This window comes from Eptatretus burgeri, chromosome 11, assembly GCF_056783735.1.
Source record: "Eptatretus burgeri isolate ZD-2024b chromosome 11, Ebu_testis_v1, whole genome shotgun sequence".
NCBI lineage: Eukaryota > Metazoa > Chordata > Myxini > Myxiniformes > Myxinidae > Eptatretus > Eptatretus burgeri.
Window position 1 is genome coordinate 23,614,269 of NC_140971.1, and position 19,194 is coordinate 23,633,462.

Genomic DNA, 19,194 nt, shown 5'->3' on the forward strand with positions numbered 1-19,194 from the left:
GTCTCTGTCTCTGTCTCTGTCTCTGTCTCTGTCTCTGTCTCTGTCTCTGTCTCTGTCTCTGTCTCTGTCTCTGTCTCTGTCTCTGTCTCTGTCTCTGTCTCTGTCTCTGTCTCTGTCTCTGTCACTGTCTCTGTCTCTGTCACTGTCTCTGTCACTGTCTCTGTCACTGTCTCTGTCACTGTCTCTGTCTCTGTCTCTGTCACTGTCTCTGTCACTGTCTCTGTCTCTGTCTCTGTCTCTGTCTCTGTCTCTGTCTCTGTCTCTCTCTCTCTCTCTCTCTCTCTCTCTCTCTCTCTCTCTCTCTCTCTCTCTCTCTCTCTCTCTCTCTCTCTCTCTCTCTCTCTCTCTCTCTCTCTCTCACACACACACACACAACATGGATCAACTTTTAACCACTCATCCTTATTCTCTCTTCCTCATATGTGGTGATTTCAATTGGCACCTTACAACTTGGCTGGGTATTGGTACCTCTCTCAACAGCCATGGCACTTCAGCAAAGGACTTCTGTGATTCGATATGGGACTGGCTCAATCTGTGAACCTTCCCACCCAGATTTCTTCCAATGGCAAATCCTCCCTTCTGGGCTTGGTGATGACTAACTTCCCGGCAAATGTCTCTTGCTCTTAATCTGCTCCAATTTGTCCAACAGATCATATACTTGTGAAAGTCAACATCTATCTGGCTATTCTTAGAGAGCTACCTCAGTGCCAGCGAGTCTGGCAATTCACTCAGGCAGATTTGAAGAGACTGCCTGCAAGCAACCAACTCACTTCAGGACTGGTCTCCCAAATCGACAGCCACTGATATCAACTCAGTCTGGGAATTCTTACAAAGAAAGCTACTCTCTCTTTTGCACCAATTCATCCCATCTCAGATTTTTTTTTGTACACCTTGTCGAGGCTCGTGTGAGAGCAAACACACAATGCACAGCAAAGGGGGGGGGGGCATGAGACAAGAGGGTGGGAGTGGGAAGGACAAAACAGTGGGGAACAGAGACATTAGGAGATCTGTGGAAGGGAGAGGGATGGGGCAGGGAACATGGAAAATACAAGATGGACATTACAGGGACTTTCAGGAAGGAAAAAAGGGAATTTGAAGGAGGTGGGCTTGAGTGGATTATCGGGGGAAGAAAAGATCGAGGATTTGGATGGGGGATGATAAGAGGTGGTGGTGAACAGCTGTTTTGAAGGCCTGGAGGGAAGAATGGGATTGAATAGAGTGAGGGAGTTTATTCCAAAGGCGGGAAAAAGAGGAATGAAAGAGTGAAGGTGAGCAGTGATTGGTGATTTTGGTAGTTTTACCAGAAGGGGGTTGTTGGCGGACTGTGAGCGCCCTGCGGAAATGTGGTGGGGACAAATCGCAGAGAGAGTAGGGGGGGTGAGGCTGGAGAGGAGACGGTAGAAGACAGAAAGACCACCGACCAACCTGCGGTGAGGGAGTGAGAGGCCCAAAGACAGCCTCATTGCGGGAGATGCCAATGATCCGAAATGCCTTGGTTTCCACAGCATGAAGCCGAGAAAGGTGGGAGGCAGGAGCACCAGCCCAGAGGGGAGAGCAGTACTCCATCAGGCTGCAGACGAAATCTTTTTAAGTGGTCAGGAGCTCAGGTGGGCTGAGGAAGGACGTTGCACGATGTTGGATTCCCAGTCGGCGACTGGCTTTGGAGGCGAGGTTTGAAATGTGGCTTTCCCAGGAAAGGTCACGGCAGATAGTGAGACCCAGAAACTTGAAAGAAAGGACTTCTTCCAGAGGATTGTTGAGAAAGTGGATGGGGGGGGGGGTTCTAAACGGTCCTTTCGGAGAGACATAGTGAGAGTGTGAGATTTGTCCACATTGAAAGACATTTCCATGTGTTGGACCAGTTTGTGATTTTATCCAGATCTTCAGTGAGCGAAGAAGCTGCTGCTTGCCGGTCTGAGGGATGACAGATGGTACGGCAGAGGGTGGAGTCATCAGCAAAGAGATAAAGAGGATTTTTCAGAGTCGGACAGATCATTGATGAAAACCAGAAAAAGAACAGGGCCCAGAACGCTACCTTGAGGAACTCCCACCTGTACAGGCAGAGGGGATGAAAGAACTCCATTTAGGGCCACACGTTGACTGCGACAGGAGAGGAAGGCTGCGAGTCATGAGTGGAGATGGCCTTGGATACCATAGGAAGAGAGTTTGGTGAGCAGGGCAGGGTGCCAGACCGTGTCAAAAGGACGCGATATGTCTCGGGATACGGCTCGGGTTTCATGTCTGGCATTGAGGACCTCCATCCATTGTTGGGAGAGCAGAAGCAGCATTTCCAGGGTAGAGTAACCTGGTCTGAAACCAAATTGATGATCGGAAATCAAGCCATTGGAGAAGAGGAAGGATTCAATGTCTGAAGCGATGATGGATTCCATAACCTTGCTAATGATTGGGAGAAGGCTGATTAGTCTGTAGTTGTAGGGATCTGTTTTGCACCTTTTTATGCAGGTCAGTAATGTTTGCTGATTTCCAAGCAGATGGCAGATGACCTTGAGCAAATGAGAGCGTGAATAGAACAGAGAGAGGGTGAGCAAGAGCAGAGGAGCAGGTTTTTAGAACACGTGGGCTGATGCCGTCTGGACCGGTTGCAGAATCTGAGTCGAGGTTTGACAGAAAGCTCTCCACCTTGTCAGGAGAAAAGGACACAGAGTCCAGGGATAGTTAGGTGCGATTGGGTAAGGTGGGTAGAGAAAGCGATGGGTTTTGGACACAAGATTTAGCTGCAAACACTGGGTTTAAGCATTCAGCCTTTTCACGTGCGGTATCAGCAGTGCGGCCATTTGAGGTAAGGGAGGGATGGAGAGGGAACATACACCAGAAACAGATTTGATTAGATGCTACCAGGATTTGGAGGAGGGAGAGAGGTTTGAAAGTTCAGACTTGAGCTTCGAAAGATGTTGTTTTCTGGCTCTCCTGAGGGTAGATACACACTTGTTCTGAGCTTTATGGAAGGAACTGAGATTGCCCTCAGTTGGGTTTGCTTTCCATGAGGCAAAGGCAAGTTGTTTCAGGACAACTACCTCGCCACAAGCTTCAGTGAACCAAGGGCGGGAGGAAGGGTAGGACAACTGAAGACGAGAGGGGATAAATCTGTGCATGAGGGAGAGCAAGTTTCTTTGAAAGAATTCCCAGGATTAGTTGATGTTGGAGAAAGTAGCGATAGGAGACCAGTCTGTAAGGTTGATGGCTGCTTGGAGACCCTACTATTCGGCTTGAGTGAAATGCCAGACTTGACGGCGGTGAGGTGGTTCTCTGATAATAGCCAGAGAGATGTCCACTTTGACAAGAACATGGTCATAAGAACCGATTGAAGCGGAGGAAGAGCAGCAGATATTGTCAGGGAAATTTGTCAAAATAAGATCCAGAAGAGATGGAGTACCATTGGTTGAGATCCGGATCGGGAAGTTGATCGATTGAGTCAGTCCCAATGAGTCGCAGAAAGCTGTTGCTGAAGTGCCATGACAGGTGAGAGAGGTACCCACACCTCGCCAACTGGCATGATGACAATTGAAGTTGCCACACATGAGGAAGAGAGAGTTTGGATGAGAAGATAGAAGATGGTCCATGTTTTCGGATAGTGAGGCGTAAATGGAGTCATCACTGTTTGGTGGACGGTACAGTACACATATAAACATGAGCTGGGAGTGGAGGGGAAGCCGTAGCCAGAAGTATTCCTGGGGGTGTGGGGGAGTGAGGGCAGTGCATGGAGAGTGAGGAATAGAGTCTTTGATGAAGAGAGCAACTCCTCCACCAGGACGAGGCTCAGGTCTGTCATACCGGAGGAGGGAGTAACCAGGGAGAGATACTTGGGAGTCAGACACGTCTTGGGGGAGGAAAGTTTTTGTTAGGCAGATTATGTCTGGTTTGTCAGTGGCAACCTGTATGGAAAGATCTGAAAGGTTTGAGCGAAGGCCCCGGATATTTGAGGTCCACACTGTTAATGAAGAGGGAGGGGAGGAGGCTTTGGGTGCAGGAGGTGGGAGGGTAGGGGGAGGGTAGGACAAGGGACGAGGGGGGGGGGGAGTAAAAAGGCTGCTGGTAAGGAGGGTTGTTGAAAGAGTGTGGGGGTTTTCAGAATAGCTTGGGGAGCGGGGGTGGATGAGGAGGAGAAAAGGCTCTGTGGTGCTGGGGGAGAGGGGGACAAGAGAGGGGGAAGAAGCCAGTTGAGGATTTGAAGAGGTGGAGTGTAGAGATGGGGGTGAGAGGGCAGTGGAAGGAGGCAGGTTTGTGGATGAGAAGGGGGCAACTTTGAGAAGGATGAGTGAGGGGGGTGAATGGTGGGAGAAAGGTGAGGGGGGAGTTTTTGAGAGAGGTGAGAAGGAGTCTTGGAGGGAGAAGAGTGTGATGGTTGCTTTGAGAGTGAGGGGTGAGAGGAGTGAGTTGGCACTGAAATTGGAGAAAAAAAGAATGGTTGATGGAAAGCGAGCATTCATAGCAAACTGGGGTTTAAAAAAGTTTTGGTCAGAGATGCGATTTAACACGTTTCTTGATGGATGCAATAAAGGCGAATTCAGAGAATGGAGAGAAGAAACGCTGTAACAGTTGGATTTTTTAGCTCGCCTGTTCGAGGAACAGAGAGCTATCGCGATACCCCCGGCGTGAGCGTGAAAATGTTAAAGTTTTTGGTGCAAGTTATTTCCCTTCTAATGTTTTTATCTCCCACACTATTTTTTACTGATTACAATGTACAAATACATATATTGCTTTAAAATTATTTGGATCAGACTTCACTGCAATGCTTTATAAAAAATATTATTGGACTCGTCCTTTAAAAACGATAAATGTATCGACAGGCGAGCATTGGGTGGCTTTGACACCAACTCTCTGGATATAATTATTATTGCTTGAGAGCGTTTTCATCAGATTAGGTCATGGAAGTGTTGTAGAAAAAATTGTGAGGTGTATGGTGAAATTGGATCGATAAACGCAGGGGGTCTAAACAGATCACGTGGCTATGGGAGAAGTACTTGGCTCTGGGAGGTGTACAGTCAAAAGTGAAATTATTTATTTTAAATAATGATTGCGTAACATTTGGAAAAGGGAAGGTTGAAGTAAGATCGTGGAAGTGTATGGTGAATTTGGATGGTAAACGCAGTGTGAAGCTGCTGGGTCGATGAAAAATACCAGGAAGAGTAGAGAGAGACACGTGGTTACAGGAAGTGTAGAGATCGAAAGGATACAAGGAAAATTGTTATTTTTTGATGTATTTTTGAAGAACAGATAAGATTCGGGAATGGAAGGTTGTAGATCGGAAGAAATTGTGAAGGTAATGGCGAAAGGGGGTCAGCTCAGTAGAATAAAGATGGTGTGCCAGCAGGAGGAAGAAGAAGAGGAGATGAAGAAGAAGAAGAAGAAGAAGAAGAAGAAGAAGAAGAAGAAGAAGAATCGAGACTTGTGAGTGTGCAAGGAGAAAGGTAGTTTTTAAATTTTTTTATTTTGATTTAAGACAAGAAATAGAGTATTAAGTTGGGAGGGATGGGGGACATGGGAAAGTGTGGAAGATAGAAATTGAAGGTAATGGGGAGAAAATACAAATAAACATGATCGTACACCAAGGGGAACAAAGGGTAGGCCTCAAGCACTCGGTAAGACAAGGTCGACGAAAACTCACAAAATAGCACGATTTTTGAAACAAAACCGAACGAGGAACACACAGTAACATGCAGGTGAGAAAATAAACAGTTAAAATGGGACAGACATTGACCGGAAACTTAACTTTGAGATCGTCAGCAGAGAGCCCTGAAAGAGACCTGCCAATGCTCCAAACCCAGAACCGGAAGTCCAGCTATCTTACCCATCCTACTGCCAATGGTACACTGATTCCTGTGGTGAGGCAGTTGCCTTGAAACAACTTCCCTTCTCTTCCTGGAAAGCAAACCCGACCGAAGGCAATCTCGGATCATTTCTCAAAGCCCACAACAAGTGTGTCCACTCTCAGGAGAGCCAGAAAACAACATTTTTCCAACCTCGAGATTGAACTTTCAAACTTGTCTTCCTCCTCTAAAAACTTGTGGTACCTTGTTAAGTCTTCCTCTGGAGTATGCTCCCCTTCTATCCCTTCCCTCTCTTCAAATGGCACCACAGCCAACTCTGCTCGTGAGAAGGCTGAGTGCCTCAATTCTGTGTTTGCTTTCAAATCTTGTGTCCCCAACCCCTCATTCTCTGCACCCACCCTTCTATTTCATACACAACTGCTCTTGAACTCTGTCTTTTGCACCTGAGAAGGTGGAGAAGTTTCTGGCAATCCTCGACTCTGACTCTGCAACTGGACTGGATGGCAACAGTTCGCATGTCCTAAAAAACCTGCACTGTAGCTGATCTTGCACATCCTCTTTCTGCTCTTCTCACCCTATCATTTGCCCTTGGTTATCTTTCATCTGCTTTGAAGTCAGCCAACATTACTACATTCCATTAAAAAGTTGCAAAACCCGATCCCCTCAACTATAGACCTACGTTTGAGCTTACTTCCATTCATCAGCAAGGTAATGGAATCAATCATCAGAGTTGATGTGAAATCCTTCCTTTTCTCGAATGGCCTCATTTCACATCACCAATTTGGAATCAGAACAGGTCACTCACTCCACCTTGGAATTGCTGCTTCTGCTCTCCCATTAATGGATGGAGGCCTTCAATGTCAGTCAGAAGATCAGGGCCGTCTCTCTCGACACATCTTGTGCTTTCGATATTGTCTGGTATCCTGCACTCCTCACCAAACTCTCTTCCTATGGTATCCAATGAAATCTCCACTCATGGCTCACAGACTTCCTCTCCTGTTGCAGTCAACTTATGGCTCTCACCTGAATCCTTTCATCTTATCTTCCTGTTGAGGCTGGAGCCCCCCCCCCCCCAGGCAGTGTTGTGAGCCCAGTCCTATTTCTTATCTTCATCAGTGATCTCTCGAACTCTCTGGAAAATCCTCTTTATCTATTTGCTGGATGACTCCACCCTCTGCCATGACATTCCCATCCTTCAGACAGGCAGGCTATGGCCTCTTCTCTCTTGTCAGACCTTCTTGACAAAATCAATAGCTGGTCAAACACTTGGAATATGTCTCTGTCTCTGTCTCTCTCTGTCTCTCTCTGTCTCTGTCTCTGTCTCTGTCTCTGTCTCTGTCTCTGTCTCTGTCTCTGTCTCTGTCTCTCTCTCTCTCTCTCTGAAATGACTTCATTGCAAACTCTCCTGTCTACTTTCTGAACGATCCTCTTGAGGAAGTTCAATCAATAAAACTCCTGGGTCTCACCATCAGCCATGATCTTTCTTTGGCAAGCCACATTTTAAGATTGGTCTCCAAATCCAGTCGCAGACTGGACATCCTTCATCATGCAAAGTCCTTCCTTGGGATACCTGAATTCCTGTCCATCTACAAGGCCTTATCCACAGGTTGGTGGAGTACTACTCTCCCCTTTGAACTGGCGCCGCTGCCTCACACCTTGTTCAGCTTGACACCATGGAAAGCAAGGCCTTCAAGATCATTTGAATATCCCGCACTGAAGCTGAGTCAATGGGCCGATCGCCTTCCCATTGCAGACATGTCGGTGGTCTCTTTGTCTTCTACCGCCTCCTTTCTGTTCTTGCACCCTCTGCTCCTTGCTTTGTCCCACACCCCCCATGTTTCTGCAGGGTCCCTACAGTCCACCATCAACCCTCTTCTGGGGAAACTCCCAAAATCCTGAATCACTGCTCAACTCCATTGATTTGTTTTTCTTTTTTCCCCACCTGTGGAACCTACCTCCATATTCTCTTAAATCTCCTTCTTCCCTCCACATCTTAAAGACAGCTGTTCACCACCATTTCAGATCACCCCCTTCCAAAACCATGATGTTTCTACCCCTGATAACCCCCCACCCTCCACTCCAAGCCCACATCTTTCCAAATTTCCAGTTTTTCCCTCCGAAGAGTTTGCTTCAAGTCCATCCCAAGCATCCATATTGTCCACCCATGCATCCTCCCTCACCCCTCATTCCTCCCCATGAGCATTGTTTGTCCAAGTCTCCCTTTATTTGGTCCTTCAAATCTGCTGTTGGTGCCTCCCCCTCCCCCCATCTATCTATCTCCACTGTTCCTTTTGTTCAATTGCATCCTGATTCATTCTATGTTCCAGCTCTTCCACCAGCCTTGACCTTAAATACAAAAACTACCTTGAAACTAAGATTTCTCAATTATAAAGGGCACATGATCTTAGACCTTTGACCTTTGAAACCCAAAATATAATCGGTTTATCTTTGTATTACAGTCCAATACTTAGGCTGACAGGATGGCCTTGAGGTACGCACACTCAACTCTAAACCGTCTAGCCTGGGTTTGAATCTCGGCCCACCTAAAATCTGTTGTCCCGGTGTTTCTCAGGCAGGGTGATTCATCAATGTTTGTGCCGTTCCTCGGATGGATGTTGAACTGGTGCCCCATCTACCAGCATTCATTGCTGGACATTAAAGATCCCGTGGTGTCCTTCATGAAGAATAGGTGAGCTATCGCCAATACCATGGCCAAATTACAAATTCCTGCCCTAACCACAGAGGGCATTGTATCGTTGGCAAAGCTGTACCCTCAGCAAATTATGCTACCTTGCAGCGTTGTGCTGCATATAAATAACGAAGAAGATTTCATACTTGTGCCAAGTTTGGTTGTAATCCCTTCAGTGACTTACAAGTTATCATGGTAACAATAAAACAATAATGGATGGACATATGGACAGTCAATCCAAAAAGAGTCTCTGGTCTTGGCTGAGGACACATAAAAAGTCGACCATTGTGTGTCACTACACCAGCCAAATTCCAAGTTGCTTCAGTCAAGGAAAGCTGCTTCAGCAGACCATTGTAATCGAGTTAGTGACCTATCCAGGGAATGTGCTCAGCTAATTAAAAAAAATTTAAAAGGTTCATGACCTCATCAATGGCACCAGCTCATTGCTCTCCACATGGGGTGTGGTAGCAATTGTTATTTATTATTGGAGGCAGATCCTACATCGTACATGCATTCCAGTGTTATTGCTCGGATGTTTACCAAGTGTCGCCTTTTTCCCAAATAAACGTTCAAAATATTTATCTGCAAAAACAAGATGGATGCATTGCATCTATCGTAAGCTTCAAGTGGTCCCACGGATGGAATCAACAGCGCATTGATCGAGGTATGCTAACCGCAGTAGGAAGGAAGGATAAGCTGACGTTTCTGGCGTTGACCCTTCGTCGGAGAAAAACAAAGTTTGTCGATTCCATCCAATGTCCTACCTGTCTTCCGACACAGATTGACCCATCCATCCATCCATTCATTGGGACCATAGTCTGTGCAGAGCGTTGGTGCTGCCTCAGCAGTCTCCTGGGCTATTGGACACAATCCTGGACGTGTCGCCACTCCGACACAGGATACCAGCATGCTGGCACTCATTTTGCCCACCTCGGAAGGATGACAGGCAGAGTTAACCCCACCTGGTATTAATTCAACAGCCAAGTGGGATGTGAACTCAGGATCCTCAGATCCTAAACCCACCAGCCAAACCATTAAGCCAACATCAGGCATAGATTGACCCTGGCCCTCTACAAGTCGTCTATTTTTCCATTTTAATGTAACTGATGATGCTTCTTACCTCATTACTGAAATCACAAATAACCTTGATAAAAGAGACACAGAGTCTGCTAATCGCCAAACAGACAAGGGGAAAAACAAAATTCTCTCATGTGATGTCACTTGGAACTAACTTACCCTTTGGAAATTGTCTTTCGTTTTGTATTCATGCAAGTTGACCAATTTTAAAGCAACAACACACAGAAATCGCTAATTGGCAAAAGGTTCACGCCTCTATTAAATACCACTCGCCTAATCTCGTGATGAAACGTCTTGGCTACATCTTACTCGTTGCGATTCAAAAAAAAAAACATCCTTCCGCTGAAAGCAGGAATGCCAAGTACAATTTAAATTTATTCCATAAATTCACTCTTTAAAATGAAACAAACCGTACATGAGACGCCACGCGTGTGTTACACAGCCAATGGTGGACAAGACATGGTCGCCTTCACAGAAGTTGCGAGGATATTCAATGAAAGCTGCATTTGCTGCTTGTTGGTGCAATTATTATTTTTTTGACGAGGAAGTGAAGTGAAAAAAAAAATCTGATAATTATGAGATGTGATAACATTTTGTAAAAATTATCATTCTTCATCATGCTCTTTCTTTCTTTTTTTGTGCAAGTGAACGTCCCACTTATTTTATCTTTTTTGACGAGATTGATGCTCATTGAACAATGAGGGCAGGAAAGGCAATGCGATGGTGGCAATAAAAAAAAAAGCAATGGTGGGGCAAGTGGAGCAGCAAGCAAGGGAAGTAAGGACGAAGAAAAGAGGAGGAAGAGGAAACAGCAACAGACCCGAAAGAGTCCCTCAAGAACACATGGCCCATTCAAGGACTCATGGACCCAAGACAAAAACACACGCGAAGGGGCACAATCAGATGCACAAATAAATTGCATAAACAAATTGACATAAACACTGACAATTAGCAAAAAATTGTCCAACATAGAATTCCAGAACAGGTGTCCTCAAGCTTCAGAAGACAGTCTTTCAGAGCAGAGAAGACTGTGCCTGGCTGCGAAGGAACCTGCAACCGGATTCAAACCAGATTTCCAAGCCAACTCAGCAAGTTACTCACGGTTGTAAAAGCCATTAAAGTAGAACCATAATGCATGTTGTCAGAACATTACAGAACTCGGTGATGAGATGTTTGCTCAGTTCAGTTCAACAAATCCACAAGTGAGCGAGTCACCCATGTCATCGTCTGCGATGCAAATCTCTCACTCTCCACTTACATACTCGACTCGTCCTGCTATTTTTTTTACCTCTGCCACCGAAGGTGGATGGAGGTAACATTTTTACCCTTGCCTATCTGTCTGCCTCTGTCGGTCTGTCTGTTTGTTTGTGAACAAAATATTTCAAAAAGTTCTGGACAGATTCAGATGAAATGATTAGATTTTGGTGAAGATCTGATTCTAGATCTCGGTCCGAGAATTTTTAAAGTGATTCTTCATCATTAAGTGACAGGGCTAAAATGATATCCAACACGATATTTTAATAAGTTATGGACGAATTCGGACAAAACTTGGTGGGTGAGTTGGTTAGTTGACAAGAACAAGCCCAACTCCAGATTTGTAAATTTTAGTTCAGGTCCAAATCCAGATCCAGCCTATCAGTGGGGTACAGAACATAGACTGATCAACCTGGTGGAGGTGTGCTCTCTCCTGAGTGCCCTTCTTGTATTAATTCTGTGCTATTCTGCTCTGAGGTCTTCCGCTCTTCATCCATCTCTAGTCCATTCATTCCATACAAATCAGCTTCTCTATTCCGCTTCATGTCTTCTCCTTTCTCCAAAGGGGCCAATTGTACTGCGTGAAAGCTCGCAGTGCCAAGGGAGTGCTGCCAAATCACTAATTACCCATTATCCATGGCACAGAAATGACTTTTGCAAACAAACACCTTTTCTATGATATTTAGTACTGGCTTACATTGAAAATCAATTCTATGTTAAACCCCCCACGGAACCACCCCCAGCCTGTTTCAGCAACCAATCAGCCTCTGTGCAGCACATTTCGGACCCTCTAATGATCGTAATACACCGAGCTAACGACATCCATTAATTGAATTAGCTCTGAACACTTGCTTGGAATGGGCACGCTAATTGCTTTTAGTTCTGTGGTGGATTCCACAGTCGTGGTTGGAGTGTGTTGCGGTGCTCTGCCAGAAATTTTAGACACAGAATGCCATAAACCCAGGTGCCAGCACCTGACATGTCAGAATCTCTTATACGGTAGGGTGCTGGCTCATTGATGCCGAAAGAGCCACAGAAACAGGGATGATGAAACCTGCGTACCCAATTTGCACACACGACGACAACGGGAAAAAAAATAAAGACTGGGGGAAGTCATTAAACAAATACAATTATCAGGTGACGAAAGTGGTACACATAATCTCCAATGGGCAGCGGTGCCGACACCAAAGGCGATGACATTTACCTTTTTCCAATGAAAGAAAAGTAAAAAATTGAAAAAGCTTTCATACTCAGCAGTTTCCATAGAAAGTCAATCACCGCAAATTTCTGTCTCTACATCACAGTCGCATCTCCGACAACCTCAAGGCAAACAATAATGCTAATCACATCACTGATGAAAACACAACATAATCTTGTTCCAAGTCGCAAAGAGCAGCCAAGTGCATCTGACGATGACAGCACATAGTCCAATTGAGGAGGTACACCATTGAGTGAAAATAACGACGACGATGAAAAACGTTATTCTCACTCTTCCACGACTCCTCCTTCGTCCCTTTGAAGGAAACAGTTTACGCGTGTGCTTAAAGTGTGCCTGAGCGGTGATGGCATGCACACGTGTGCACAGGTTAAGAATAAAATGCCTTTTTCTGTTTTATTTCGCTGCTGTCAAGCTGTGAAGTGAGATAAGAAAGGCCTGCTGGTTAGTAAACCAAACACCCCTCTTGCTTGTCTTTGCCAGTCTCCTTTAGCACTGCCTTACTCTGGCTTAGCATTCCACAATCCTGCTTCAAGTTGCTGGCACATCAAATATCTGTCTCTATGTGCCTGGTTCATTGACTTTGACGTCAAATTACACATGCACATTGCCCTGTTGGCGAGCCAGGAAAATAGTTGCCTTACCGAACGGAAGAGGCGCTATAATAAATCAACTTTTGCATTTCCACCAGATTAAAGAAGTTTACAGCAAAATGACCTGAAATGACAAATGAAATGTGATGATTGACTACAAAGGACAGCTACCACTACTTAACGGCCTCAATTATTCCAACCTTCTTGTGGAGGTTTATCACCCAAGTTATTCACGAATTGGCGGGTGAGGACTGACATCCGATTGAAGGTGAAAGATATAAGGAAATTGGGAAGGGTGTCAGCCATAACGGGTCTACTTTTCACGAAACGCACTGCATGGGATATTTAACCTCCACCAAGTCGTGCCAGCAGATGAGATCCAGCTTAACATCCGAGCGATAGGGCACCTTGCGATGCAATGTAGAGTCTGCAAAGAACCGATCCGACAGGTTACGGTTGAGCCAAGAATCTAACCCAGACTATACAGGTAGGAGTCAAATGCACGTGCTGTTTCTGTATCACCCTGCCGGACACTGGCTGGAAAAAATAACTCGGGAAAAACGAGGAGGCCGTTTCACCGAGCAACCCAATATAAAAGGAATTCCTGAAGTGTTGAAAAGAGGCCAGCACATTGATCTGTACACTCCATAAACAAGCATGATGTTTGTGGAAACCCAAAAATGAGGTTGTTTTGTGAAAACACGACTGAAACTAGTGGCAAAAGTTCTGCAAATGATCCCAAACTTGTTTACATTGACAGAAATGGTTTTACTAACATCTACGACCATCATTTCTCTCCATCACAAGCTTGGATACACATCATCATGTCACGTAGCAAGTCGGATGATCCTGCTCTCGCTGTGGAATGTTGCACCATTCTTCGACCGAGGCTCCTTCCAGTTGCTCAAGAGACTCTGGGCCGCCATGTTGACCAGAAAGACACATCCAAAATTATATACAATTTACACAAGTTGGGAGATTGTGCAGGCTGGTCAATGCGAGTGACGTAGTCTCAAAATGCAGCGTTGACAATATGTGCACAGTGTTGATGAGTGTTGTCATCCACAAAGATGAAGTTGGGACCTTGCTGTATGGCCATAAGGATGAAAGGCATAATTATCTCATCCTTGTATCCAACACCACTCATTGCACCCCTCCGAATGCTAACAAGATCAACTGAAAGCCAGCCCATACCATCAGGCTGCCCCCACCAACTGATCATGCTGCCTCATTGTACAATTAGCAAATCACACTGTACCTCTTCTCCAGACTTTATTGCATCCATCGTTTAAGACTTAAGTCTATGCGGAATCCAGACATGTCGGTGAAAAGAATGTGGCACCAACAGTTCACCCTCCAGTATTTATCATTGCTGTTAATGACACCATGTTTGAGAGATGTGGAGCAGTGGTTTTCTGGAACACATACCACTGGGAGAAAGCCTATTCTGAACTATCACTATCTGGGGTGAAATTTGATTGTTGACTGTTCTTTGCAGGAACTATTCTGGAGAGATTGCGCTGTTGAAAAGTTGTTCCTTCTGGCAAGTGCAATAACCCAACGATCCTCAAGAGCAATTATAACACTCAGGTGACTTAAAAGATGTCTATTTGTGAATTGTCCAGACCTGATGATACCTCGTCAGTGCACAAGACATGACAATGCGATGGAAATTGCGCGACAAAGCAACGGCATTCCGAGTAATCACCTCTTAAACCACCCTGATGGCGTGAGCAAACTCATTTGGCGTTAAATGATGCCAAGCCATTGCTAAACTGGATTACGCCCCATGGGTGGCCAATTTATAGAATGTATTGGCACGGGTTGCGTGCCAACATGAATGCAGATTCAGTGGAGATGCGATTTGAACATGAAGTTCCAGTAACGCCCAGTTCAGATGACGATATAATTGTAACATTTCATGGTGCACGTCCAATTAATTTCTCTTTGTGTTTCTTCCCTCAATAGCCATGTTTTGCGTGCAGATGGGGAGGAAATATCCGAACTGTAAATCGATAGTATATTTTACAGTTTAAAAGGCAGTGCTTCGATATTTCAAAGCACAATGATGCATCAGATATGAACCTTGTTCCCAAAATCCTGAGCTATTAGTTCGGATCGGGAAAGTTAAACAGGCCACCAGTATATATGTAGTGTTTCAAAAATCCATTTTGTCACCCCGTGTTGGATTGAAACTCTAACACATCGAGACTCATCAGATTGAAGTAAGAGTGAACGAGGAAACAAACACGGGGCACGTTGGTTTACCGAGCGACCCAATATCATATCGATGTTATGCTTTGTGTTTGATTTGTTTTGTATTTTTACATCATCACCTCATTTACAACTACTTCATGGTCATGCTCCCTTGTTACTTTATTTATGTTACATATACTTGAGGTGAAAGCACCCCCACCTCCACCAATAGTCTAAGTAAGCAGCTGTCATACAATACAACATAATCAAACCTCCCAAGATGGTTCTTATTGTGAAAGAGGCAAACAATTAAATTTCTTAGTGTCTATAAAGGGAGTCAAACAAGTCAGTTTGCATCCAGTAGTGGTTGTCATGGATTTCCACAGCTTGATTGTTTATTCCATATAAAGGGCAGATATGATACTGCGACTACAACTACTACAACCACAACAACTATGACTACTACTATGACAATTAATCACATCTTGTGAGGTCGGCCATGACTTCACTGACAGCTTTCATGAACTTGCAACTGCAGCTGCTTAAGGCAGGAGTTTGGTAATTTGTTCAGAGTGCCGGCAATAACTTACCTGCACATCAAGAAAGACAACAGTAGGATTGTTTATGTCCACCAATTAATGCTGGTAGACAAATCCCCAGATTATCGTCCATCCGAGGGATGGCACACTCCATGATGCAACGTCTTGCCTGCGAAGCACCAATGCAACAGTTTTATAGTTGGGCCGAAATTCTAATGCAGACCACACAGTTCAAAGGGACAGTAAGTGCACTACCTAGCTGCAGCATCTCATCAGACCTACGCATGATATCCATCCATCCAATGGGACCATACTCTGTGTAGAGTGTTGGTGCTGCCTAAGCAGTTTCATTGGGCACAATCCTGGATGGGTCGCCACTCCAACACAGGATACCAGCAAGCTGGCACTCATTTTGCCGACCTTGAAGGATGAAAGGCTGAGTCAACCCCACCTCGTATTAATTCAGCAGCTAACGGGGCTCAAACTCAGGAGCTTAAGATCCTAAGCCAGCCACCCTAACCACGAAGCCAACGCCAGGCTGTTGGAGGATAGATCAAATGAATTTCAATCACCCAAGGCAGGCGCACGGGAACGTATTCTGAGTGGGGGTGCTGAGGTGCTGTCTATTTTAGCGATGGTGTTCGAGTCGTCGTGAACCTCAACCCCGTAGCAAGATCTCCAAGTCTGTGATCATTAAAAACTAACAAACACATTTTTTAACTTATATTTTCTTCCCCAAAGCAAAATTATTTATAAAATCGTTTTAATATATATATTTAAAATTTAAAAATGACTTGTTTATTTTGCAGGCAAGAGGTGCTGTGCTCCTCCTGCCCGCAGCTAGGGGGTGCTGTAGCGCCCTCAGCACCCCCTTCCCGCACGCCTGACCCGAGGTGTGGTTTGGCTCCAATGACAGGATAGCCATGTTAGCAGAAAGCTTCCTCTTTTACAGATGTTTCATAAGCACTTCTTGATGTAGTTCAAGTAATATTTAAAAAACAATTAATCCAATCAATATATTCCCCTTTAATATTCTATATTTGTTTTCCAGCTCCTGAATTTAATTGCAGTACAGTCAACGTGCACTCTCTTTCAGACAATCATGCACTCTATTTTTCTTCCATTCTGTAGCTCATGAAAAATAAACTTTGAAAATAAGTGTGAACGTGGTTGAGCTTTTCACAGAATGTGACGTTCAAACAATGAGCCTTTACAATTGCTTTTTGTTTTTATTACTTAATCGAAGGGCATACCCGAGGACATATCTCATGGTACATCTTTCACACTTTCACCTGGTGTAAAAATGAAACAAAAAGGGGACACTGAACAACATTGCAAGATGACACGAGCCACAAAAAGATCATGGTAAAGGCAGCAAGAGAAGAGGATATATTACGACAAATGAGAGTGGGGGGGGGGGGGGAGTGATGTAGAGGAGACGTTAAACAAGGAGTACAGATGAGATGAACAACAGAGGAAGAAGACACAAACAACCAGATAGAACTTGAAGAATAACAACGATATGAGGACATCGAAGATAGCCGAAACAATCTCCTTGTCGATAGAGCTAAAATGAAGTAAGAGAATAAACATTGGTCAACATCAGGCAGACTCTCTGAACTCACATAGGACAAAGTCTTGTTTTAAACTTAATTTCGAAACTTTGTAATTCCTTTTTTTTTAATTTCCTTGGTCCACATCTTCTTTAATCTCCAGAACTGCAAACTTGAACCTGTCCAGTAATCTTCAATTTAAGATGGTCATGCTCTATCTCTATCATATCATGCTGCCCCTCATGATCTATTCTATTATCGTTAATCTTTTAGGAAGTCCATCAAGCGCGCGCGCGCACGCACGCACGCACGCACGCACGCACGCACGCACGCACGCACGCACGCACGCACGCACACACACACACACACACACACACACACACACACACACACACACACACACACACACACCAATACCCCCTTCCCCAAACCTGTATGGTTCATAAATAATTTTTGCAAAAAGCTTTCTTCCACATTTATCTGCTTATCTTGTCTGTTTTGTCCCTATCTGTCTACTTCACCCTTATCTGTCCATCCTCAGTTATCCACTTGTTTTTCTCTGCCCCATTGGTTGCCCAGGCAAAAATAGCAAAAATAGCAAAAATAGTAATTCTCTGCAGACAACTGTAGTATGACTTGTTACCAACTATAGTATATGAGAGTACTACTCTCATACTCATACGATAGTTCTAACTGTAGCATTTTTGCCTGGGTGTGATTTGATGATTCCATCATCCAGCTTTTCCAAGAGTCTTAGAAGTCTTCAAACCTTGGATGCGGTTGCACTTTTGGTGGAATTTTCTTCCTCACATTATCATTTGATATTGGCATTCCTCAATGTAATGTTCAGAAACGCGAATGTGTTGGGCAGCAGGCAATGTGCCTATCAAATGCCATGCCATGGAGGCAAGGGTGTGCCAAGACTGGAACCTGCATGGAGGAGTTTTGTGTGTGCCATCCACAGGAGTCTCCACACCTGGCAGCCATCTGAATGAGTTTGGAGTCAGAGCAGAGAAAGGAGTTTGGAGTCAAGGATGCGGAACTGGAGCTTGGAGCGGAACGGTCCAACGGAGAGATGAGGAGATCGCCGAAGAATGAACTCCAGGGCATGGGCACCACACACCAACTGACATTCTTCCAAGCTGCATCTCGCTCGCTCCTTCGAAACTCCAGGGCATCAGTAAAGTTCGCCATTGGTCCTTTTCAGGACCCCAATCATACCTCCGCACCTCAAACTCTCGCATCACATCTCGCTGAATCACTCAGAGCACCAGAGAATCAAAGAGTCACCAACGTTTCTTTTCAGAACCCACATGACACTTTCACACCTGACACGCTGCACCTCCCACACCGCACATCTCCGTAAACCCATATCACTCAGCCAGTTGGAAACCATGTGAGGTACCCGCTCACATTCGAGTCAGGTGGAGTTGCACCCATGCCCCTCCTCTGGCACTCTTACTCTTCTATCAACCTTACTCTTCTCCATATTTTGCTGGAATGAGTGTGGCACCTAAGTTATTTGTGATAAGTGATTGTTCACTGGGGCTTCTGTGCATAGATAAGACTTTCTCAGGTGTGTCTCTGTTTGAGTTGTGAATACGTGCCTTGTTGGATTATAATCCCGAACAAACTGTCCGGTTGTTTGTTTCCATTGATTAGACATAGTCTGCTGCATCAGGGAGTCCATCCGAGCCAATTCGTTACAAGTAGTCAGAAGCCAACACGTAATCTGCGGTAACGCTCAGCTGTATTCTAGAATTGGATGCGCTTTGGTAAGCACAGCACAGCACCCTATCTGGGGGGGGGGGGGGGTTAATTTGCCGGGAAGGTAAAGTGGGATTTGTATGTTGGACCCCGACCTAAATGAAGCATCTTTGACGGTGTCTGTGGTTGTTGAACAAGTTGTCACACTGCGGAGATATCTGTAGAGCCAGCAGCTTCACGATCATCACCGGGGAAATAGATTTGAGAATGCCCCTCATAATCCACCCTGAAGCGAATCCGTAACAATATCAACAGACAGGTGACCACTAAGTTCTCTACAAGCTTTCAGCTAGCTATGTATTATCAGACTCGGTGGCTTAATGGTTAAAGTGTCTGCTCTCACCCTGGTAGGTTGGAGGTTCGAACACCAGCCAAGTCATTCCAAGGACCAAAGGTATGCGCTGCTCCCTTGCTTGATGCTCAGCATTGAAAAAGATAGAGCATGGACAAACAACCATAAGTTGGCAGTACCAGCACAGGCTTTGATGGGCCTTAGGACTTCCTCCTGTGCTGAAGTTCCT

At 45.1% G+C, this 19,194-nt stretch overlaps 1 protein-coding gene across 4 annotated transcripts in view; it reads right to left on the reverse strand.

The window, feature by feature from the left end:
- The window catches only part of LOC147016666 (receptor-type tyrosine-protein phosphatase S-like), a 643,261-nt gene that overhangs the window by 389,422 nt on the left and 234,645 nt on the right, over positions 1-19,194 (reverse strand). Inside the window, exon 1 of one of the 4 annotated variants that reach the window (XM_085845562.1) lies at positions 12,060-12,180. The exons of the other annotated variants lie outside the window; for them this stretch is intronic. Coding sequence (XP_085701688.1) covers position 12,060 — 1 coding nt within the window. The 5' untranslated portion in view covers positions 12,061-12,180. Of the gene's footprint in view, positions 1-12,059; positions 12,181-19,194 lie in introns of those variants that run through there. 4 annotated transcript variants of the gene reach the window in all.